The sequence below is a fragment of the Panulirus ornatus genome, chromosome 9 (genome assembly GCF_036320965.1).
Source record: "Panulirus ornatus isolate Po-2019 chromosome 9, ASM3632096v1, whole genome shotgun sequence".
Classification (NCBI taxonomy): Eukaryota; Metazoa; Arthropoda; class Malacostraca; order Decapoda; family Palinuridae; genus Panulirus; species Panulirus ornatus.
The window spans coordinates 36,613,575-36,640,156 of NC_092232.1; the positions used below are offsets into that span (position 1 = coordinate 36,613,575).

The 26,582-nt window shown below is 41.9% G+C and overlaps 1 protein-coding gene across 3 annotated transcripts in view; it reads left to right on the plus strand.

The window, feature by feature from the left end:
- Positions 1-26,582, plus strand: part of LOC139750337 (uncharacterized) — a 650,672-nt gene that overhangs the window by 603,453 nt on the left and 20,637 nt on the right. For all 3 annotated transcript variants that reach the window (XM_071665017.1, XM_071665016.1, XM_071665018.1), the window contains exons 3-4: positions 13,307-13,404; positions 19,382-19,455. In XM_071665017.1, the coding sequence (XP_071521118.1) occupies positions 13,344-13,404; positions 19,382-19,455 (135 nt within the window). In that variant the 5' untranslated portion in view covers positions 13,307-13,343. The remainder of the gene's footprint in view (positions 1-13,306; positions 13,405-19,381; positions 19,456-26,582) is intronic.

A 26,582-nucleotide genomic window follows, 5' to 3' on the forward strand; every position in this document is an offset into this window, starting at 1 on the left:
TCTCACAACACTCATCTCGTTCATTCATATGGATGATCCATCACAGAGTCATCTCACACACACACACACACACACACACACACACACACACACACACACACACACAAACAAACAAAAATTTACCATTCTTAAACACAAATAAACAAAAATTTCCCATTCTTTGACGTGACTGGCCAAACACTTTATTACCCCCAAAGTTCATTGTCTTTTTAGGTGCAGTTTACAAGTCCAGATATACATAAAGAATGACTTTGTTGTGAACACAACAGTGACCATGTAGTAAACACCAGGAGTGACCATGTAGTAAACACCAGGGATGAACATGTAGTCTACATTAAGAGCGACCCTATAGCAAACACCAAGGGTGACCATGTAGTGAACACCAAGAGTGACCATGTAGTAAACACCTAGGGATGATCATGTCGTAAACACCAAAGGTGACCATGTAGTAAACACCAAGGGTGCCCATGTGGTAAACACCAGGAGTGCCCATGTTGTAAACACCAGGGGTGAACATGCAGTCTACATTAAGAGCGACCCTGTAGCAAACACCAAGGGTGACCATGTGGTAAACACCAAGAGTGACCATGTAGTAAACACCAGGGATGACCATGTAGTCTACATTAACAGTGACTCTGTAGTAAACATCAAGGGTGCCCATGTAGTAAACACCAAGAGTGCCCATGTAGTAAACACCAAAGGATGACCATGTAGTAAACACCAAAGGATGACCACGTAGTAAACACCAAGAGTACCGTGTAGTAAACACCAAGAGTACCGTGTAGTAAACACCAAGAGCGACCATGTAGTAAACACCATGGATAACCATGTAGTAAACACCAAGAGTGCCCATGTAGTAAACACCAGGGGTACCATGTAGTAAACACCAGTAGATGACCATGTAGTAAACACCAGTAGATGACCATGTAGTAAACACCAGTAGATGACCATGTACTAAACACCAGCATATGACCATGTAGTAAACACACCAGTAGATGACCATGTAGTAAACACCAGTAGATGACCATGTAGTAAACACCAGTAGATGACCATGTGGTAAACACCAGCATATGACCATGTAGTAAACATACATGACGTAACCCTCAGTCCTGCCGTATCCTGCAGGAGCCAGACCGGGTCCCCAGATGGTGTGAATATCCCGAGGGATGTATTATTCACAGGTAACGAGTGACGTCGTTAGCATAACGCTGATCAGCCGCTCACACCTTGTAACACCAGCTGTTGGTGTCGGTAATGGTCCATCCTGCTGTGTGGCGAGGGGGGAATTACTGGTGTGGCGAAGACAGTGTGTGCAGCGAGAGAAGGTGATTGTGTGGTGGAGATAGGGTGATGGTGTGGTGGAGATAGGGTGATTGTGTGGTGGAGATAGGGTGATTGTGTGGTGGAGATAGGGTGATTGTGTGGTGGAGATAGGTTGATTGTGTGGTGGAGATAGGGTGATTGTGTGGTGGAGATAGGTTGATTGTGTGGTGGAGATAGGGTGATGGTGTGGTGGAGATGGGGTGATTGTGTGGTGGAGATAGGGTGATTGTGTGGTGGAGATAGGGTGATTGTGTGGTGGAGATAGGGTGATGGTGTGGTGGAGATAGGGTGATGGTGTGGTGGAGATAGGGTGATTGTGTGGTGGAGATAGGGTGATTGTGTGGTGGAGATAGGGTGATTGTGTGGTGGAGATAGGGTGATTGTGTGGTAGCGGTGAGGGGGGGAGGTCATTGTGTGGGAGCGGGTGGGGTTACTGAGAACTGGTGTTGAGTTTATGGTAACTGCCAATTTATATAACAAGGAGAGAGAGAGTTCTACACTCGTGCGACCCATTTATGTAGAAGAGGGAGGGAGGTCTACATTCGTGGGATCCATTTATACAGTAAGGGGGGAGTGAGTTCTACATTTGTGGGACGCATTCATATAATAGCGAAAGAGAGTTCTAAACTAGTGAGACCCATTTATATAGGAGGGGTAGAGCTATACACTCAAGGGACCCATTTATATAGAGGGGTTAGAGCTATACACTCAAGTGACCCATTTATATAGTAAGGGTAGAGTTCTACACTCGTGGGACCCATTTATATAAGAGGAGTAGAGCTATACACTCAAGGGACCCATTTATTTAGGAAGGGTAGAGTACTACACTCGCGAGACCCATTTATATAGTAAGGGGTAGAGTCATATATTCGTGGGACCCATTTATATAGTAAGAAGTAGTCATACAATCGTGGGACCTATTTATGAAATAAGGGGTAGAGTTCTACACTCAAGGGATCCATTTATATAGTAAGGGGTTAGAGTTCTACATTCGTGAGACCCATTTATATAGTAAGGGGGTAGAGTTCTACATTCGTAAGATCCATTTATATAGTAAGGGGGTAGAGTTCTACACTCGTGAGGCGCATCTCTCAATTTCTTCACCACCAAACATCTTTCCAGCCAGCCGTGTGTACATCATCGTAAACATTTACCCTTTCAATTGTAAAGTTGATTCGCGTTCCAATCCACCAATCCTTCCTCCAGACCCGTTGTAAACAAGTCACAATCATTACATCATCACCATTACCACCATCATCCAGGAAGAGCTCTTCCCTGACGAGGTCATATTCGACTGATCTACAAACTGGAAAGGTTATATGACCACCAGGTCACCACTCTCTCTTCTCTCTTCCACAGTGGAGCAGATCAGCAGCAGCGTCCCCTCGACGTGAAGCCACACAATTACAATCATCATGAAGTGCACTACAGGTTTCCTCACAACCCGTGGCTTGATCAGCTGTTCCTGAACACACACACACACACACACACACACACACACACACACACACACAGAGCCTAGTCATGTGACGTCACACACAGCCTGGTCATCTGACGTTACACACTGCCTGGCCTTGTGACGTTACGACCGTGGAGCAAAACGGTGCAACCCTTGTTTACGACGGTACGTACCTTGAACACGACGGTACGTTCCTCAATCGTGACGGTACGTTCCTTCGACGTGACGGTACGTTCCTTCAACGCGACGGTACGTTCCTTCGACGCGACGTAAGTTCCTTGAATTCGACGGTACGTTGCTTCAACGCGACGGTACGTTGCTTCAACGCGACGGTACGTTCCTTCAACGCGACAGTACGTTCCTTCAACGCGACGGTACGTTCCTTCAACGCGACGGTACGTTACTTGAACACGAGGGTACTTCCCTACAACGTGACGGTACGTCTGTTGAACATGGCGGTACGTTCGTTGAACACGACGGTACGTTCCTTGAACACGACGGTACGTACCTTGAACACGACGGTACGTTCCTTGAACACGACGGTACGTACCTTGAACGCGACGGTACGTTCCTTGAACACGACGGTACGTACCTTGAACGCAAAGGAACGACCCTTGGGCAGGATGACCTGGCCTGTAACAATCCCTTAATTTTAGGTCAGGTCAAAGGCCAAGACTTCAAAACCACAGGTCGTGCCCACGTGTTCAAGAGTCGTGCCCACGTGCTCAAAGGTCGAGTCCACGTGCACAAAGGTCGTGCCCACGTCCTCAGGGGTCGTACCCACGTGCTCAAAGGTCGTACCCACGTGCTCAAGGGTCGTACCCACGTGCTCAAGGGTCGTACCCACGTGCTCAAGGGTAGTGTCCACGTGCTCAAAGGTCGTGTCCATGTGCTCAAAGGTCTAGCCCACGTGCTCAAAAGTCGTGTCCACGTGCTCAAAGGTTGTACCCACGTGCTCAAGGGTCGTACTCACGTGCTCGAAGGTCGTACCCACGTGCTCAAAGGTCGTACCCACGTGCTCAAGGGTCGTACCCACGTGCTCAAGGGTCGTACCCACGTGCTCAAGGGTAGTGTCCACGTGCTCAAAGGTCGTGTCCATGTGCTCAAAGGTCTAGCCCACGTGCTCAAAAGTCGTGTCCACGTGCTCAAGGGTCGTACTCACGTGCTCGAAGGTCGTACCCACGTGCTCAAAGGTCGTACCCACGTGCTCAAAGGTCGTACCCACGTGCTCAAGGGTCGTGCCCACTGCTCAAAGGTCGTGCCCACTGCTTGCTCAAAGATCGTGCCCATGGGTCGTTTCCACGTGCTCAAAGGTCGTGCCCACGTACTCAAGGGTCGTAGCCACGTGCTCAAAGGTCGTGCCAACGTGCTCAAAGGTCGTACCCACGAGCTCAAGGGTCGTGCCTACGTACTCAAGGGTCGTACCCACGTGCTCAAGGGTCGTACCCACGTGCTCAAGGGTCGTACCCACGTACTCAGAGGTCGTGTCCACGTGCTCAGAGGTTGTACCCACAAGCTCAAAGGTCGTACCCACGTGCTCAAAGGTCGTGCCCACTGCTCAAAGGTCGTACCCACGGGCTCAAGGGTCGTATCCACGTGCTCGAGGGTCGTACCCACGTGCTCAAGGGTCGTGCCGCAGTAGTCACGGGGCGGGTGAAACATGTCGTTCATGTCGGTAAACAACGGGGAATATTCATACCGTTAGCCATGTGTGTAGCAATGCTTTCACGCACCAAATATTCACGTGATGAATATTCACGCACCAAATATTCACGTGATAAATATTCATGCACCAAATATTCACATAATAAATCATGGAGCCTGTCTGATCCCAGAGTACAGAATAATACACTGAAAACGTAAATTATCACGTAAATCATTTATATTTATGTGGAGGAATGTGTTTATGTGGACTTAATGTCTCCATCTCATGATGCCTTTGTGTACACGAAGGAGAAAGTATTTATCATTTTTTCACTTTTCCCAGCCAGCATGACTAACGACATTAGCGCAGCCTCGTTAACCATACTGTGCAGCCTCGTTAAATGTATTTCATCTCACAACGAAATGGATGAAAATAAACACGCAAGTTGAACAAATTGTTCTCACTACAAACATCACTACACAACTCAAAGTGGGGATATATATATATATATATATATATATATATATATATATATATATATATATATATATATATATATATATATATTCTATTTATTTTGCTTTGTCACTGTCTCCCGCGTTTGCGAGGTAGCGCAAGGAAACAGACGAAAGAAATGGCCCAACCCACTCCCATACACAATGTATATACATACACGTCCACACACGCAAATATACATACCTATACATCTCAATGTACACATATATATACACACACAGACACATACATATATACCCATGCACACAATTCACACTGTCTGCCTTTATTCACTCGCATCGCCACCTCGCCAAACATGGAATACCATCCCCCTCCCCCCTCATGTGTGCGAGGTAGCACTAGGAAAAGACAACAAAGGCCCCATTCGTTCACACTCAGTCTCTAGCTGTCATGCAATAATGCCCGAAACCACGGCTCCCTTTCCACATCCAGGCCCCACACAACTTTCCATGGTTTACCCCAGACGCTTCACATGCCCTGATTCAATCCACTGACAGCATGTCAACCCCGGTACACCACATCGATCCAATTCACTCTATTCTTTGCCCTCCTTTAACCCTCCTGCACGTTCAGGCCCCGATCACACAAAATCTTTTTCACTCCATCTTTCAACTTCCAATTTGGTCTCCCACTTCTCCTCATTCCCTCCACCTCCGACACATATATCCTCTTGGTCAATCTTTCCTCACTCATTCTCTCCATGTGCCCAAACCATTTCAAAACACCCTCTTCTGCTCTCTCAACCACGCTCTTTTTATTTCCACACATCTCTCTTACCCTTACATTACTTACTCGATCAAACCACCTCACATCACACATTGTCCTCAAAACATCTCATTTCCAGCACATCCACCCTCCTGCGCACAACTCTATCCATAGCCCACGCCTCGCAACCATACAACATTGTTGGAACCACTATTCCTTCAAACATACCCATTTTGCTTTCCGAGATAATGTTCTCGACTTCCACACATTCTTCAAGGCTCCCAGGATTTTCGCCCCCTCCCCAACCCTATGATTCACTTCCGCTTCCATGGTTCCATCCGCTGCCAGATCCACTCCCAGATATCTAAAACACTTTACTTCCTCCAGTTTTTCTCCATTCAAACTTACCTCCCAACTGACTTGACCCTCAACCCTACTGTACCTAATAACCTTGCTCTTATTCACATTTACTCTTAACTTTCTTCTTTCACACATTTTACCAAACTCAGTCACCAGCTTCTGCAGTTTCTCACATGAATCAGCCACCAGCGCTGTATCATCAGCGAACAACAACTGACTCACTTCCCAAGCTCTCTCATCCACAACAGACTTCATACTTGCCCCTCTTTCCAAAACTCTTGCATTCACCTCCCTAACAACCCCATCCATAAACAAATTGAACAACCATGGAGACATCACACACCCCTGCCGCAAACCTACATTCACTGAGAACCAATCACTTTCCTCTCTTCCTACGCGTACACATGCCTTACATCCTCGATAAAAACTTTTCACTGCTTCTAACAACTTGCCTCCCACACCATATATTCTTAATACCTTCCACAGAGCATCTCTATCAACTCTATCATATGCCTTCTCCAGATCCATAAATGCTACATACGAATCCATTTGCTTTTCTAAGTATTTCTCACATACATTCTTCAAAGCAAACACCTGATCCACACATCCTCTACCACTTCTGAAACCACACTGCTCTTCCCCAATCTGATGCTCTGTACATGCCTTCACCCTCTCAATCAATACCCTCCCACATAATTTACCAGGAATACTCAACAAACTTATACCTCTGTAATTTGAGCACTCACTCTTATCCCCTTTGCCTTTGTACAATGGCACTATGCACGCATTCAGCCAATCCTCAGGAACCTCACCATGAGTCATACATACATTAAAGGGCGCAAATGGGGAGGTGATAACAAGTAGTGGTGATGTGAGAAGGAGATGGAGTGAGTATTTTGAAGGTTTGTTGAATGTGTTTGATGATAGAGTGGCAGATATAGGGTGTTTTGGTCGAGGTGGTGTGCAAAGTGAGAGGGTTAGGGAAAATGATTTGGTAAACAGAGAAGAGGTAGTAAAAGCTTTGCGGAAGATGAAAGCCGGCAAAGCAGCAGGTTTGGATGGTATTGCAGTGGAATTTATTAAAAAAGGGGGTGACTGTATTGTTGACTGGTTGGTAAGGTTATTTAATATATATTAATATATATATATATATATATATATATATGTATATATATATATATATATATATATATATATATATATCATACAAACCTCCAACAGCCAGGATCGAACCAGGCACCCCTGCGTAGCAGGAAGGGGCGCTACCTCGAGGATATATATATATATATATATATATATATATATATATATATATATATATATATATATATATACAGAGAGAGAGAGAGAGAGAGAGAGAGAGAGAGAGAGAGAGAGAGAGAGAGAGAGAGAGAGAGAGAGAGGAATGGTTTTCAGTGTTCAGTTTCAATTTCAGGCGCATTTTATTCCTGACGAAGGACAACTCACATACAACACACAGCGGGAATAACAGAGTTGTCACACAAACATTTTACAACTGTGTTATTAAATACCACACAAACGACACGGTATTCACACACACACACACACACACACACACACACACACACACACACACACACACACACACACATACAGACACCACACACACCCATACACACACAAACCATCACAATTATATGACAATGTTGTTCAGTTGTCTTACATACTCACAACATATATTGCAAACCTATCTTTCGAAATCATTTCTTTTCCCCGTTTTCTTTTTTCTTTTTTTTTATTCGTGGCTCTTCCAGCGGCCTAAAACGAAATTGTATCCTTTAAAGCATGTGGATAGCAAGAGATAACCAAGTTATCAGGAAAGATAAACAAGACATGAAGGAATATATTCTACGGATAAATAACCACTTTATGAAGATATCAAAGTTATAAGGAACGACAACCAACTTATGATGGAAGATATCAAAGTTATAAAGTCAACGAAGTTATGAAGGAATATTTTAAAGTTATAAAGGTAACCAAGTTATGAAGGAAATCAAAGCTATAAAGGTAATTAAGTTATGATGGAAGATATCAAAGTTATAAAGGTAACCAAGTTATGAAGGAAGATATCAAAGTTATAAGGAAAGATTGCCAAATTATGAAGGAAGACATCAGAGTTATATGGATAATAGACAAGTTATGAAGGAAGATATCAAAGTTATAAGGGAAAATAACCAAGTTATGAAGGAAGATACCAAAGTTCTAAGGAAAAGAAACCAAGTTATGAAAGAAGATATCAAAGTTATAAGTTAAGATGACCAAGTTATGAAGGAAGACATCAAAGTTCTAAGGAAAAGAAACCAAGTTATGAAGGAAGATATCAAAGTTATAAGTTAAGATGACCAAGTTATGAAGGAAGATATCAAAGTTCTAAGGAAAGGTAACCAAGTTATGAAGGAAGATATCAAAGTTATAAGTTAAGATGACCAAGTTATGAAGGAAGATATCAAAGTTCTAAGGAAAGGTAACCAAGTTATGAAGGAAGATATCAAAGTTATAAGTTAAGATGACCAAGTTATGAAGGAAGATATCAAAGTTCTAAGGAAAGGTAACCAAGTTATAAAGGAAGATATCAAAGTTATAAGGAAAGGTAACCAAGTTATGAAGGAAAATATCAAAGTTATAAGGAAAAGTAACCAAGTTATGGAGGAAGATTTCAAAGTGATAAGAAAAGATAACCAAGTTATGAAGGAAGGTATCAAAGTTGTAAGGATAGGTAACCAAGTTATGAAGGAAAATATGAAAGTTGTAAGTTAAGATGACCAAGTTATGAAGGTAGATATCAAAGTTATAAGTTACGATGACCAAGTTATGAAGGAAGATATCAAAGTTCTAAGGAAAGGTAACCAAGTTATGAAGGAAGATATCAAAGTTATAAGTTAAGATGACCAAGTTATGAAGGAAGATATCAAAGCTCTAAGGAAAGGTAACCAAGTTATGAAGGAAGATATCAAAGTTATAAGTTAAGATGACCAAGTTATGAAGGAAGATATCAAAGCTCTAAGGAAAGGTAACCAAGTTATGAAGGAAGGTATCAAAGTTATAAGGAAAGGTAACCAAGTTATGGAGGAAGATTTCAAAGTTATAAGAAAAGATAACCAAGTTATGAAGGTAGATATCAAAGTTTTAAGGAAAAATACACAAGCCATAATGGAAGATATCAAAGCTAAAAGGCAACAAAAACAACCTATGAAGGAAGATATCAGAGTTATATGGATGATAACCAAGTTATGAAGGAAGACATCAAAATTATAAGGATAACCAAGTTATCATGGAAAATTAATATGATATATGGAGATAACAACGTTGTGAGGAAAAGTAACTGATATGAGGAAAGATAACCAAGTTATAAGAGAAGATAACCAACGAGGTAACTAAGATATGAGAGATAGTAACTAAGTTATTAAAACAAAGAAAATGTCACGGAAAATAAACTGTTACAAGGAAAGCTAACCAAATTATGAGGAAAGATAACACATTCGAAAGATAAGATAACCAAGATCCATTGATAAGAGAAAAGACAAAGATGAAGTAATATAACCAAGTTATGAGGGAGGATGTTCAATTCATGAGGAAAGATCACCAAGAATATATGAAAAACATGAGGAAACAAAATCATGAGAATGATTCGCATGATTTAAAGAAAAGTAACTAATTTATGAGGAAAGATAAAGAAACGAGGAAAATAACAAGTTTATGATAAATAGGAACGTTAATTAAATCATGAAGGAAGATGACAAAATCATATGTGGAAAGATAACAAATTTATGAAGGAAAGGAATCAAGACTTCAGGAAAGATAACCAAGTTATGAGGTAAGATTACCAAATTCTTGCAGAAGATAACCAATTAGAGAAGATAACGTGGCTATGAGGTAAGCTAACTACTTTATTTAAAAAAGGCAACCATGTTTTTAGGGGAAGATAACCGAGAAAATATAGCAAGGTTATGAAGGACGATAACCAAGTTAAGAAGGATGATAACCAAGTTATGAAGGACGATAACCAAGTTATGAAGAACGATAACCAAGTTATGAAGGACGATAACCTAGCTATGAAGGACGATAATCAAGAAGTTAAGAAGGACGATAACAAGTTATGAAGAACGATAACCAAGTTATGATAGACGATAACCAAGTTAAGAAGGACGATAACCAAGTTATGAAAGACGATAACCAAGTTGTGAAGAACGATAACCAAGTTATGATAGACGATAACCAAGTTAAGAAGAACGATAACCAAGTTATGATAGACGATAACCAAGTTAAGAAGAACGATAACCAAGTTATGATAGACGATAACCAAGTTAAGAAGGACGATAACCAAGTTATGAAAGACGATAACCAAGTTGTGAAGAACGATAAGCAAGTTATGAAGGATGATAACCAAGTTATGAAGAACTACAACCAAGTTATGAAAGACGATAACCAAGTTAAGAAGGACGATAACCAAGTTATGAAAGACGATAAGCAAGTTGTGAAGAACGATAACCAATTTATGGAGGACGATAACCAAGTTATGAAGAACTATAACCAAGTTAAAGGAAGGTAACCAAGTCAACGGAAAATAACCAAGTTATGAGGATACACACGACGTACAATCTCACACTCTCCGTGAACAACCCAATTTGATGGTCCAAGCTAACAAGTCTTGACCTTGTTACATTCTATGGTCGTCGTCAGCAAGTCTTGAATCTAGAATATATTTTACCTTTATCTCCCAAGGAGAACATCTTCCTCACTTCCTTGAATATTTAGGGAATCTTCCTAACTTCCTTAAATATTAAGGGGATCTTCCTCACTTCCTTAAATATTGAAGGAATCTTCCTCACTTCCTTAAATATTAAGGGGATCTTCCTCACTTCCTTAAAAATTAAGGGGATCTTCCTCACCTGTTGAAGAAATAAAGACATCTTGCTCACTTCCTTAAATATTGAAGGAATCTTCCTCACTTCCTTAAATATTGAAGGAATCTTCCTCACTTCCTTAAAAATTAAGGGGATCTTCCTCACCTGTTGAAGAAATAAAGACATCTTGCTCACTTCCTTAAGATACCAGCTGGTCATCTTTCCCCTATACCTAAGACATCCAGACATCTGTCTCAGTTACAGAGGAAGTCCGGCCATCTTTCTCATTTCTTTGAGGAAGAGACGCATCTTCCTCACATGCATGTAGAAGATCTTCCTGTACAAGAAACGTACGAGTGTTCACATCACAAGGCTCTCTGGCAACCTGCTTTCCTGCTTGCCCATGACGACTCTCTCTCTCTCTCTCTCTCTCTCTCTCTCTCTCTCTCTCTCTCTCTCTCTCTCTCTCTCTCTCTCTCTCCCTCGACGTGCATATATCTATCTTAGATAATTGTCTTGTGCTGTTTACATAGGAGAACGCAGGTACGAGAGAGAGAGAGAGAGAGAGAGAGAGAGAGAGAGAGAGAGAGAGAGAGAGAGAGAGAGAGAGAGAGAGATGATCTGGGAATATCCACGTAGGTGAGGGTGAGTCTGGATCTTACTGTGGCCAGGGAAACACAGCAGAGAGGTGGGCGGGAAAGACAGACGTAAATAATTGTGAAAATGTTGTTTGTTTACGTAAGGCTGGGGGGGAGGGGGGGGTATTATAGATTATCCAGCCATGTTGTGAATGGCGCGCGCTGTTGGGGGCAAGAACGGCACACCGTTGGGTGGGGGTGGTGAAGGGGGAGGGGATGAATTCAAAAGCGAAACATACGAGTGAAAACTGATTGAAAGAACCTTTATTTTCACCGCCTCTCGACGCAGTGTTCCGTTTTGGGGGGACGACCGTCCGGGGGAAGAAAGTGTCAAATGAGACGAGATGGATGAAAGTCCTGACGAAACAGGCCCTCATGTTCGCCCCTGGGGTCGGCTGCCGTGACTGTTGGACGGTCGTGTTACACACTGACCAGGTCCGAGTGTGGCGGGGGCTGGTCCTCACCTCACCTCACACACCCACACACACCGCCACCTCACCCCACACACACACACACACACCGTCACCTCACCCCACACACAGCCACACACATCCACACCCCGTCACGTCACCACACACACCCACACACACCGCCACCTCACCCCACACACACACACACACACCGTCACCTCACCCCACACACAGCCACACACATCCACACCCCGTCACGTCACCACACACACCCACACACACCGCCACCTCACCCCACACACACCCACCCCGTCACCTCACCCCACACACACCGTCACCTCACCCACACACACCCACCCCATCACCTCACCCCACACACACACACCGCCATCTCACCCCACACACACCCACACCGCCACCTCACCCCACCCCACACACACACCCACACACCTCGCCACCTCACCCCAACGTTTGGGTCTTCGAGCCAGCGACACTGTATACTGTCACCAGGCGGGGGTGTGTACGCTGCCCCTCACCCCCTCTCCCAGGTCATCGATCGCCAACTACTTCACAATGTAAACATGACCCCCCACAAACATCATCTCCTCCAGGTCTTCAACACAACCCTACAACAACAACAACAACAAACAACAAGACAGACTCTCACAATACAACATAGAGCGTGCGATGGGAACAGAGTCTTACCGACCCAGTTCTACAGAAGCTCTGTAGTTAAACACTGACCTCTGTTAGTGAACATGTATATATATATATATATATATATATATATATATATATATATATATATATATATATATATATATATATAGATTTACTGTTATGAAAGTAATCATACCAGATGGAAATTCATCTGGTTATCTTGACCTCCGAGGTCACCATCGTAACTGGTCACACCACTTGACCCATCTCGTCACGTATGATGTGGTATAGGCCACACCTGCATGTATAATATTTCAGAGCAGAACCCAACATTTCTCTCAGCGGCAACATGGTTTGGACACGGCGGTCACCACTTACTGAGACGATCGTACATAAACTGAAGTTGTAACTAAACTCTCGTTTATACCAGCAGCTTTGTGTGGTCCCTCCAATATCTCTCTCATCTACAGATAGTGAAAGTGTGTGTGTTTTTATAATTCATTTACTGTAAAGGTCCCCGTTTCTATTCCTATTTACCTTAAAAATTATCTGAGTATTATTATCATTATTTGTACTAACTCATATTCCTCTCATATTTCACTCTCTCTCTCTCTCTCTCTCTCTCTCTCTCTCTCTCTCTCTCTCTCTCTCTAACACACGTCACACATCACGTACGATACCGTACGATACGTTTTCCCTAACCTGTTTACTCTCTCTGTTTACAGAGCCGCCAGCGATGGTGACGTAGGATACATAGAGACGATGGCCGTCCCGTCACTCGCAGATGGCAATGGTACTATGGTTCCTCCTATTCTTCTGGAAGGTAACTCACCCACAACACAACACACTTCATGTTGTGATCATCATCTGTTGTTGTTCCTACAACACTGGTATACAACATAGCAAATCTTAGTTTTTTTTTCTCTATTCTAAGTATATCTATCGCAACAATATTCTATACCACCAAGGTTTTAGGATCTTTCAAGAAAGTTGTAAGACAGGAGTTAAGGCAGGTATAGTAAGATAATAGTTAAGGTACGTATAGCAAGATAGTAGTTAAAGTAGGTATAACAAAATAGTAGTTAAGGTAAGTATAGCATGATAGTAGTTACCGTAAGTATAGCAAGATAGTAGTTAAGGTAAGTATAGCAAGATAGTAGTTAAGGTAAGTATAGCAAGATAGTAGTTACCGTAGGTATAGCAAGATAGTAGTTAAGGTACGTATAGCAGGATAGTAGTTAAGTTAACGTAGGCATAGCAAGACAGCTTTGAAATACATTCAAGCTCCTCCTCTCCCCCAAGCTCCATGATATCTCACTTTAGATTAAGAGTTAAGTTTTCTCCCTTCAAAGTAAGAGGTGGTTCTCTCTCAAACTAAAGAGTTGATTCTAATGTCTCTCTAAAGTAAGGGACGGTTCCCAAGTCTTTCTAAAGTAAGGGATGGCTTCCAAGTCTCTCTAAAGTAAGAGATGATTCCCAAGTCTCTAAAGTAAAGGATGGTTCCCATTTCTCCTGTGTAACTTAATCTCCTTCTCTCTCAAAAGTAAGAGTTGACTCTCCTCTCCCACCAGAGTAAGAGATGACTCCATTCTCTCCCTTAAAAGGAACTCTCCCTCACCCTCCAGATCACGGGTTAATCTCCCTCACCCTCCAGATCAAGAGTGAATCTCCCTCACCCTCCAGATCAAGAGTTAATCTCCCTCACCCTCCAGATCAAGAGTTAATCTCCCTTACCCTCCAGATCAAGAGTTAATCTCCCTCACCCTCCAGATCAAGAGTGAATCTCCCTCACCCTCCAGATCAAGAGTTAATCTCCCCCACTTCCCTCCAGATCACGAGTTAATCTCCCTCACCCTCCAGATCACGAGGTAATCTCCCTCACCCTCCAGATCACGAGGTAATCTCCCTCACCCTCCAGATCAAGAGTTAATCTCCCTCACCCTCCAGATCAAGAGTTAATCTCCCTTACCCTCCAGATCAAGAGTTAATCTCCCTCACCCTCCAGATCAAGAGTTAATCTCCCTCACCCTCCAGATCACGAGTTAATCTCCCTCACCCTCCAGATCAAGAGTTAATCTCCCCCACTTCCCTCCAGATCACGAGTTAATCTCCCTCACCCTCAAGATCAAGAGTTAATCTCCCTTACCCTCCAGATCACGAGTTAATCTCCCTCACCCTCCAGATCAAGAGTTAATCTCCCTCACCCTCCAGATCACGAGTTAATCTCCCTCACCCTCCAGATCAAGAGTTAATCTCCCCCACTTCCCTCCAGATCACGAGTTAATCTCCCTCACCCTCCAGATCACGAGGTAATCTCCCTCACCCTCCAGATCACGAGGTAATCTCCCTCACCCTCCAGATCAAGAGTTAATCTCCCTCACCCTCAAGATCAAGAGTTAATCTCCCTTACCCTCCAGATCAAGAGTTAATCTCCCTCACCCTCCAGATCACGAGTTAATCTCCCTCACCCTCCAGATCAAGAGTTAATCTCCCCCACTTCCCTCCAGATCACGAGTTAATCTCCCTCACCCTCCAGATCACGAGGTAATCTCCCTCACCCTCCAGATCACGAGGTAATCTCCCTCACCCTCCAGATCAAGAGTTAATCTCCCTCACCCTCCAGATCAAGAGTTAATCTCCCTCACCCTCCAGATCACGAGTTAATCTCCCTCACCCTCCAGATCAAGAGTTAATCTCCCTCACCCTCCAGATCACGAGTTAATCTCCCTCACCCTCCAGATCAAGAGTTAATCTCCCTCACCCTCCAGATCAAGAGTTAATCTCCCTCACCCTCCAGATCAAGAGTTAATCTCCCTCACCCTCCAGATCAAGAGTTAATCTCCCTCACCCTCCAGATCAAGAGTTAATCTCCCTCACCCTCCAGATCACGAGTTAAGTTAATCTCCCTCACCCTCCAGATCAGAGGTAAATCTCCCTCACCCTCCAGATCACGAGTTAATCTCCCTCACCCTCCAGATAAGAGTTAATCTCCCTCACCCTCCAGATCACGAGTTAATCTCCCTCACCCTCCAGATCACGAGTTAATCTCCCTCACCCTCCAGATCAAGAGTTAATCTCCCTCACCCTCCAGATCAGAGTTAATCTCCCTCACCCCTCCAGATCAAGAGTTAATCTCCCTCACCCCAGTCAAGAGTTAATCTCCCTCACCCTCCAGATCAAGAGTTAATCTCCCTCACCCTCCAGATCAAGAGTTAATCTCCCTCACCCTCCAGATCACGAGTTAATCTCCCTCACCCTCCAGATCACGAGTTAATCTCCCTCACCCTCCAGATCAAGAGTTAATCTCCCTCACCCTCCAGATCAAGAGTTAATCTCCCTCACCCTCCAGATCAAGAGTTAATCTCCCTCACCCTCCAGATCAAGAGTTAATCTCCCTCACCCTCCAGATCACGAGTTAATCTCCCTCACCCTCCAGATCAAGAGTTAATCTCCCTCACCCTCCAGATCACGAGTTAATCTCCCTCACCCTCCAGATCAAGAGTTAATCTCCCTCACCCTCCAGATCAAGAGTTAATCTCCCTCACCCTCCAGATCAAGAGTTAATCTCCCTCACCCTCCAGATCACGAGTTAATCTCCCTCACCCTCCAGATCAAGAGTTAACCTCCCCCACTTCCCTCTCCTTCCAAACCTAACCTAACCTGGTCTTTCTCCTCACCACTTCAGTCCTCCGTCCAACATGTCTTCCTCCACCTTCAACTCCAACACTAATGTGGCTTCCTCGTCTTCGTGGTACGAACTGACATTTCCCAGCCAGATTTTCAGTGATGATATAGGTAGAGGTAAGGGTTGGGCTGGTGTGGGTGCCTGTTGCCTTGTCTGGCCCATATACCACACGTGCACACACCACCACACTCAGGCCAGAGGGAAGACTCTATTCTGGATAAACAATCGCCATCGTGATAAATGAATCTATGTCTAGTGATAGATCTGCACCATCTGTATGTATGTATGTGACTGAGGATCAAGTAAATGTGTGTAACGTAACAAGGGTATTGGTCATTCTATCTACATGTCTGTATAGAAAATATACATTATAGAATATGTGTGTAAGGACACTGTTAACCTTGATCTAACATATCACTGGCATTGCACAATGGTCATGGACATGTTAACATAGCTAATTTAATAATATATTGTCTTCCTCTGATACCCTACCAACATCTTTCGTTCTGTCATGTTAAAATCATTATACATACAACTAGAAAATGTTATAATCGTTATACATACAACGAGAAAATGTTATAATCATTATATATACAAAGAGAAAATGTTATAATCATTATACACACAATCAGAAAATATTATAATCATTACATATACAACTAGAAAATGTTAAAATCATTATACATGAAACATGAAAATGTTAAGATAATTAAATAAACAAGTAGACAATTTTAAAAACAGTATACATACAACCATAAAATTTTATCATTATACATCCAACTAGAAAATTGTATAATCATTCTTCATACATCGGAAAAATGTTAAATGATTTCACATACAACTAGAAAATGTTAAAATCATTACACATACTAGAAAATGTTATAATCATTATTCATACAACTAGAAAATGTTAAAACAGTTATACACACAATCAGAAAATATCATAATCATTATACATCCAACTATAAAATGTTATAATCATTATACATCCAACTATAAAATGTTATAATCATTATACATACAAACAGATAATGTTGAAATCATTACACATACAACTAGAAAATGTTATAATCATTATAAATACAGCTAGATGATGTTATAATCATTATACATACAACAACAAAAATGTTATAATCATTATACATACAACTACATAATGTTATAATCATTATACATGCAACTAGAAAATGTTATAATTATTATACATACAACTACATAATGTTATAGTCATTATACATACAACTACATGTTATAATCATTATACATACAACTAGAAAATGTTAAAATCATTACACATACAACTAGAAAATGTTATAATCATTATAAATACAGCTAGATGATGTTATAATCATTATACATACAACAACAAAAATGTTATAATCATTATACATACAACTACATAATGTTATAATCATTATACATACAACTAGAAAATGTTATAATCATTATACATACAACTACATAATGTTATAATCATTATACATACAACTAGACAATGTTATAATCATTATACATACAACTAGACAATGTTATAATCATTATACATACAACTAGAAAATGTTATAATCATTATACATACAACTACATAATGTTATAATTATTATACATACAACTACATAATGTTATAATCATTATAAATACAACTACATAATGTTATAATCATTATACATACAACTACATAATGTTATAATCATTATACATACAACTACATAATGTCATAATCATCATACACACAACTAGAAAATGTTATAATCATTATACATACAACAACATAATGTTATAATCATTATACATACAACTAGAAAATGTTAAAATCATTACACATACAACTAGAAAATGTTATAATCATTACAAATACAGCTAGATGATGTTATAATCATTATACATACAACAACAAAAATGTTATAATCATTATACATACAACTACATAATGTTATAATCATTATACATACAACTAGAAAATGTTATAATCATTATACATACAACTACATAATGTTATAATCATTATACATACAACTACATAATGTTATAATCATTATACATACAACTAGAAAATGTTATAATCATTATACATACAACTACATAATGTTATAATCATTATACATACAACTACATAATGTTATAATCATTATACATACAACTACATAATGTCATAATCATTATACATACAACTAGAAAATGTTATAATCATTACACATAACTAGAAAATATCATAATCATTATACATACAACTACATAATGTTATAATCATTATACATACAACTACAATGTTATAATCATTATACATACAACTACATAATGTTATAATCATTATACATACAACTACATAATGTTATAATCATTATACATACAACTACATAATGTTATAATCATTATACATACAACTACATAATGTTATAATCATTATACATATAACTACATAATGTTATAATCATTATACATACAACTACATAATGTCATAATCATTATACATACAACTAGAAAATGTTATAATCATTACACATAACTAGAAAATATCATAATCATTATACATACAACTAGACAATGTTATAATCATTATACATACAACTACATAATGTTATAATCATTATACATACAACTACATAATGTTATAATCATTATACATACAACTACATAATGTTATAATCATTATACATACAACTACATAATGTTATAATCATTATACATACAACTACATAATGTTATAATCATTATACATACAACTAGAAAACGCCAGTGTGACAAACGTGTGTACAGTAAGTGACAGGATAGAGGAGAAATCCCTGCACATTCAGACGTAACTCCCTTTCCCTCTACTACACTTACCATCCTTCATTAGTCTATAAAATCAACCTCAAGACCTTTACTTAGCTCTACCTTCTGTCTCCAGATTCAGTCTTAAGCTTCATTACCCTCCAAAATCAACCCTACGTCCTCCAAACTCAGTCCTAAGTCCCGTCTCCCTCCAAACTTAGTCTCCCGTCTCCCTCCAGAGTCATCCTTAGTCTCCCGTCTCCCTCCAGACTCACCCTTAGTCTCCCGTCTCCCTCCAGAGTCATCCTTAGTCTCCCGTCTCCCTCCAGACTCAGGCTTAACACGTCTCTTCTCCCGGCAGACCCGGAGGCAGCGTCCCCTACACCTATAAGCAACGAGACCATCAGAAAGTACCTGAAGGAGCTGGAGCTGAAGGTGAGTACAATCCAGGGTGAGCCACAGGCCAAGATGAATCCAGAGCCCACGATGAATAAGAGAAAAAGGCGAATAAGAGGTGGTAAATGAGTCAACGTGGGAGCTGGAACTGGTTTCAGAGTTGATGAATGAATGAAGAAAAGTGATAATAAGAGACATTAAATACGGAGACTGTCATGAATAGATCAACATAGATTTGTTTTTCCACCTCTGGTCCATCCCGCTGTTAATACACAATCTCGCCACCAGGTGGTTCATGTGACCACACTCTCATAAATGTATCTATTCTAACGGCACTTCCCCCTCCAGCAGCCCTTCTGAGAGTTAATACTGGTACCTCAACAAAGCTGACTAGAATAACTTACGTAACTTCTTTTCTGACTTTCCTTGGGTAACTTGCTGTCTCTTATGTGGTGATGCTTCTGTCTCCGCCAAACGCATAGCAGATGTTATTGTTGCGGGAATGGAAGCATTTATCCCCTCTTCCTCCAAGACGACCTCTTCATCCAATCCATGGTTCAACCGTTCCAGATCTGAGGCCATTCAGGCAAGGGATCAGGCTTGGAAAACTCGCTTCCTCTGGCTCTCATACAGCTTTTATCACGGCTTGTTATCGCTTCAAGCACGTTATCCGTGAGGCGAAGCGTTCCATTATTTAACGGAAGTGCGATAACCTCACCTCGTTATCCACTGATAGGTCTTTCTGGTCTTTAGTTAAGGGCGCCGGTAACAACTTTTCTCGCTCAACCTTTCCTTCACTTCTCCGTTCTGACGGTACTATAACTGTCTCTCCAGTAGACAAAGCAACTCTCTTTGGTTCCCGCTTCTCCTCTAACTCCATCTTGGATGACTCTAACATTCCTTAATCCCTTGATGATCCCTTACTAATCCTATGCCTCTTCATGTAATCTCTTTTCGGACTGTCCGAAAAGCGCTTCTATCTCTGGACACAAGCAAGGCTTATGGTCCTGATGGCATCCATCCCCGTGTACTGAAAGAATGTACCTCTGAACTTGCACCTGTGCTTGCTCGTCTGTTCCGTTTCTGTTTAAAAACAAAAAAGTTTCCTTCTCGAAAACACGCAATGATGTATGCCATTCATAAGAAGAGTGATCATTCTGACCCCTCTAACTATCGTCGTATTGCTTTGACATCTATTATTTCTAAAGTCTTTGAATCCCTCCTCAACTCCCATATCCTCAACCACCTCAAAAATCACAGTCTTCTCTCTGATCACCAGTACGGCTTTCGTAAAGTGAGATCCACTGGTGATATTCTTTCTTATCTTACTAATGTTTGGTCATCATCCCTAAAAGATCTTGGAGAGTCATGTTTAGTTGCCCTTGACATATCTAAGGCTTTCGAAAGGATGTGGCATCGGAGTCTCATCTCTAAGCTCCCCTCTTTCGGCTTCCCTCCCTCACTATACTCCTTCATATCTAGCTTCCTCTCCGGACGATCTATCTCTGTGGTTGTTGAAGGATCAGCATCCTTACTTGACAGAGTTGAGTCAAAAGCAGTATGACTTATTAATTGTCCCAAGTTAACTTCCAAACTTGACCCCCCTTGCCCTACGCCACAATGTTGGTTCACTTTCCTTCTTCTATAGGTATTACTTCGGTTTCTGCTCCTAGGAGCTGGCTGCTTTTGTGCCCCCACCACTAGCTAGACCCCACAATACTCGGCAAGCTGCTGTGTCACACGATTATTGTGTGGCCATTGGCAACTCAAGAGTGGGCCATTTTGTTACCTATTTCTTTCCCTACACGTCGAAGCTTTGGAACTCTCAACTTCCTCGTGTCTTTCCCAATAACTATGACCTGGCACGTTTTAGAAGACAGGTCTTTCACGTCCTCAAAAATTCATAAATACTTTCCCTTGCCTTTTCTTTTCGTTTCATAATCTTCTCCGTATTTCAATTAAGACCCGGCTTTGATGTGGAATTCTGTCCATGACTGGAGCCTTCAACATGAAAAAAAATGAGTAAACAGCAGACTGAGGAAGTCTCTGAATGAGTCAAAGATGAGCTCCACGCATAGGTAATTAATGAGTCATATAATGAGTGAAGATCCAACGTGAGTAAGGAAAAATTCACCTTCTATTTAAACCGTGGCCTCGGGAGACCTACAGCCACCAGCAGGAAGGTCTTCTCCACACCTCGACCCTTGACCTGCCCTGGGACACAAAAGATCCTCCAGACCTTGACCCTCGACCTAGCTGGCTGGGGTCCTCGCCTCTCTGGTCCTGCCATGTCCCGTGAGTGGCTCCAGACTCCGCCAGACGTCACGCTCCTCTTGCGGCCGCTGAACCTCAATGCAAATCTGAGGTTCTTGATGATCCCTCAAGCGTCGTCCCTCTGTCTGCAGAGGACATATCACGAGAGTCTTTTCCCTGAATTTCATGATTGTCAGATTTCTTGGAGGATGAAGGGTCTGGACGTACAGAGTAAGACGAATATATATATATATATATATATATATATATATATATATATATATATATATATATATATATATATATACATATATATATATATATATATATATATATATATATATATATATATTTCTATGAGTCCACGGGGAAAATGAAACATGATAATTTCCCAAGTGTACTTTCGTGTAATAATCACATCATCAGGGGAGACACAAGAAAGAAATATAAGTCAGTTGATATACAACGAGCGACGTAGCATTATTCACAATCATTTACCTTCTTACTTATGTTCTCTGGTGTTCTGATCGCTATTCTACCAAAGGGTCGATTTTCAAACACAATTTCACGAAAATTACCCATTTCCCTCTGACGTTTCACATTCAAAGTGAGATCGTCAGGTAACCACAGGTATATCAAGTACTCCACACTAACTGCACTATAATCATTATGTACAGCTGCTACATATCTATATCTATATGTACTCACAATATGTATTATGAATACACAGAGTTCTACACTCCAGGGCTTGAGGGATGAGGGTAGCTAGTAGGCAGCATGTCAGATCACTGGACGTGAGGAAGAACATAAGGATATGAATGTCACGCTCAATACCACGTACACAAAAGAAAATCTCTTTCCTGCATTTTTCTAATACATATATTTCATGCTTAATCTCCATTTTCCGCGTTAACGAATCAGCGCCAAGAATGGACGTAAAAAGACCGCATTCTATCTCGTCCATTCTCTAGCTGTCATGTGTAATGCACCCTATCCACATCCACACCCCACAGACCTTTCCATGATTTACCCCAGACGCTTCACATGCCCTGGTTCAATCCACTGACAACACGTCGACCCCGGTATACGACATCGTTTTCCAACTCACTCCATTCCTTGCACGTCTTTCACCTCCCTGCATGTTCAGGCCCCGATCGTTCAAAATCTTTTTCACTCTATCCTTCCACCTCCACTTTGGTCTTCCGCTTCTCCTTGTTCCCTCCACCTCTGACACATGTATCCTCTTCGTCAACCTTTCCTCACTTATTCTCTCAATATGTCCACACCGTTTCAGCACACTCTCTTCTGCTCTCTCAACCACACTGTTTCTATTACCACACTATTATTTCTAACTCGATCAAACCACCTCACACCACATATTGTTCGCAAACATTTCCTTTCCAACATCTTCGTAGGCACATTCTCATTTTTGGCCCACGCCTCCCAACCATATAATATTGTTGGAACTACTATACCTTAAAACATACCCATTTTTGCTCTCCCAGACAACAATCTATCTTTCCTCATATTCTTCAGTGCTCCCTGAAGCTTCGCCCCCTCCCCCACCCTATGACTCTCGCTTCCATGGGTTCAGTGCCGCCATTTCCACGCCCAGATATCGAAAAATTTCAGTTCCTCCAAGTTTTCTTCAAACTCACACCCAAACTAACCTATCCCTCAACCCTGCTGAACCTAACAACTAATAACCTTGATTTTATTTATACTTACTTCCAACGTCATCCTTCACACACTTCCAAACTCGGTCATGAACTTCTGCACTCTTTCACTCCAAGCTGCCACCAGTGCTGTATCACCAGCCAAAAACAACTTAGTAACTTCGAAAACTCCTTATCCCCCAACAGACTGCATACTTGCCCCTCTCTCTAAAACTCTTGCATTCACCTCCCTAACAACCCCATCCATAAACAAATTAAACAACCATGGAGACATCACACACCCCTGCCGAAGACCGATCCTCACTCTCCAATCTTCCCACTCGTGCACATGCCTTACACACTCGATAATAACTTCTCACTCGCTCTAAATACTTTCCTCCCACACCATATATCCTTAACACCTTCCACAAAGCATCTCATCAACCCTTTCGTCTGCTTTCTTCACATCCATAAATGCCACAAACAAATCCCTCTGTCTCTCCAAGTATTTCTCAGACATATTCTATAAACACCAGATCCACACCTCCTCTACCATTTCTAAAACCACACTGGCCAGCTTCCTGGATGCTGCAGGAGTCTCATGGTGATAAAAGGAACTGCTGGGAGCAGGAGGTTAAGGTACGGTATTCGACCTTGAACACACCTGTTGAACGACCAGCCACATGGCCGGCCACACCTGTTCAACGACCAGCCACATGGCCGGCCACACCTGTTCAACGACCAGCCACATGGCCGGCCACACCTGTTCAACGACCAGCTACATGGCCGGCCACACCTTTTCAACGACCAGCCACATGGCCGGCCACACCTGTTCAACGACCAGCCACATGGCCGGCCACACCTGTTCAACGACCAGCCACATGGCCGGCCACACCTGTTCAACGACCAGCCACATGGCCGGCCACATGTGTGTGTGTCCTGCTTCATTCTATTCCCCCCTCACCTCACCTCACCACAGTCGTCATTAATGTTTACCTTTCCTCAGTACCAACACTGATCGTCACAATCCTGACCACAGAACACTGAGGTGATCTCGTCCCTACGGAAATATGAAGGAAACTATTTCCTCAGAGATGTTTTCAGGGTACTCCAAGCTGCTGCAGTGGACCCCAGGACTGTACAGTTATCATAATAGTACATCAGAGACTCTTCTCTCTGGCATTACTCAGTCAAAGCCTCTCCGATCTTCTTCCTCTTCTTCTTCTTCTTCAACACTCTCGCCAAGCACTTAAACTCGTTCCCCAACTTCGTGTCCCTCACCCTGCAGACACACACACACACACACCACGCTAGGAGTCCCCCACCTCACACAAGGAGGGGAAAAAAAGGATCTCATTAAACTCGTATTTATTCACAGCAAACTTTTTCTTTCTTTTTTTACTACCTCTGTCTTCAACGAGACTTGCCACATCTCCCCACCTCCTCTGCTGACCTGCGTTGCTCAACACACACACACACACACACACACACACACACACACACACACACGTCAGCCACACGTCAAACGGACCCCTACCTCATCCTAGACCGCCCTCAGGTACTGACGCAATCTTAAGAAAAATAAACCAGTGTGAGTACACCACACACACCCTTCACGCACTCACACTGATGCTAAACTTCAGCTTCAAAGCCTGAGAATAGCATTCCAAGTTCATCTTAATAAGATGACATTTCTAATCTAATCAGTTATTAACTCTAACTCTATTACCAAGAGAAATATCATTGAATCTTCTATTATTAAATCCACAAAGAATTATAATCATAATATTAGTGATGGTCTATACAAATTAGATAACTTTATTGTTGATAAGATTTGTAAAATGATAAGTTTATGAACGCTCGTTGTATGTTTTGGACAATCACATGTTTACCAAATGGCGTCCCAGCTTCGTCTCTTCGATGTATATCAACTGACTGTTATATTTCTCTCTTGTGTCTCCCCTGATGATGTGATTCTTACACGAAAGTGCACTTGGGAACTTTTCGTGTTTCATTTTCCCCGTGGACTCATAGGAATATTATATATATATATATATATATATATATATATATATATATATATATATATATATATATATATATATATATATATATATATATAAACACGTCCACATAACAGCAATATCGAAGCCAAAAATATCCCATCAGTTTCATAAGCTGTGGTATATATGTGCCTTAAATTGAAAATATCGTGCCGTGGTATGTTGCTGATCTTACTCTCTCCAGCAGATGTGTTGTTTGTGTTATTTCTTCGTTTCAATCATTTCTGTTATCGTTATACTTGGGATCATCTCAGTGTCATCTTATAACCTGTCCATTTCCGGTGTCTGGTGTGGAGTGAGGTGTGAGTGAGGTGGTTCTGAAGGTTTTCTTTGACTAGCTCCTCGGTTTCTTGGCTGTACTTATGGTCTTCCTCTTCAGAGATGTAAAAACCATCTTCGATGAAATTATGGTCTTCCTCTTCAGAGATGTAAAAACCATCTCCCATGAAATTATGGTCTTCCTCTTCAGAGATGTAAAAACCATCTTCCATATTTCACGCAAGAGTTTTTCTCTTACCTTGTCAGCGATAATTTATGTCTCCCTGAATTTTCAATTCGTTATCCCGCGCAATGTTTGCTGCCTGGGCTGCTTGCCTCTCATTCCCAGCTGATGCACTTCATATCTCAGACAAAAGAACCAGCTTCCATCCGCCCTGGGCTGCGGAAGGACTTTAGAACACCGCAATGAATTATAATCATTTGAAGACTTTGGTCTCATGTGGGATGAGGGAGAGTTCTGTGGCTGGAGGCGGGGGGGACGGTAGCTCTTACGGCTCCATATAAATGACGCCAGTACGCCAAAGCTTCCATCGAATCAATATTGTAGTGGAGGATTTCTTCAGTGATCATAAGGTTATGAAAGACGTAGTGTGCGAATGCCTGTGTGTGTTGTCTTGTTCCAGCCGCCGCCGAGGCTGTGCTGGGGTCATGTGAGTGGCAGCAGCCGGGAGGGATGATGGTGGTCGTCTGTATGACAGAGAGGCGGTCACTGGAGGTCACTAGTGACAGGGATGTGGTCACTGGAGGTCACTACTGACAGGGATGTGGTCACTGGAGGTCACTAGTGACGGGGGTGTGGTCACTGGAGGTCACTAGTGACAGGGATGTGGTCACCGGAGGTCACTACTGACAGGGATGTGGTCACTGGAGGTCACTAGTGACAGGGATGTGGTCACTGGAGGTCACTAGTGACAGG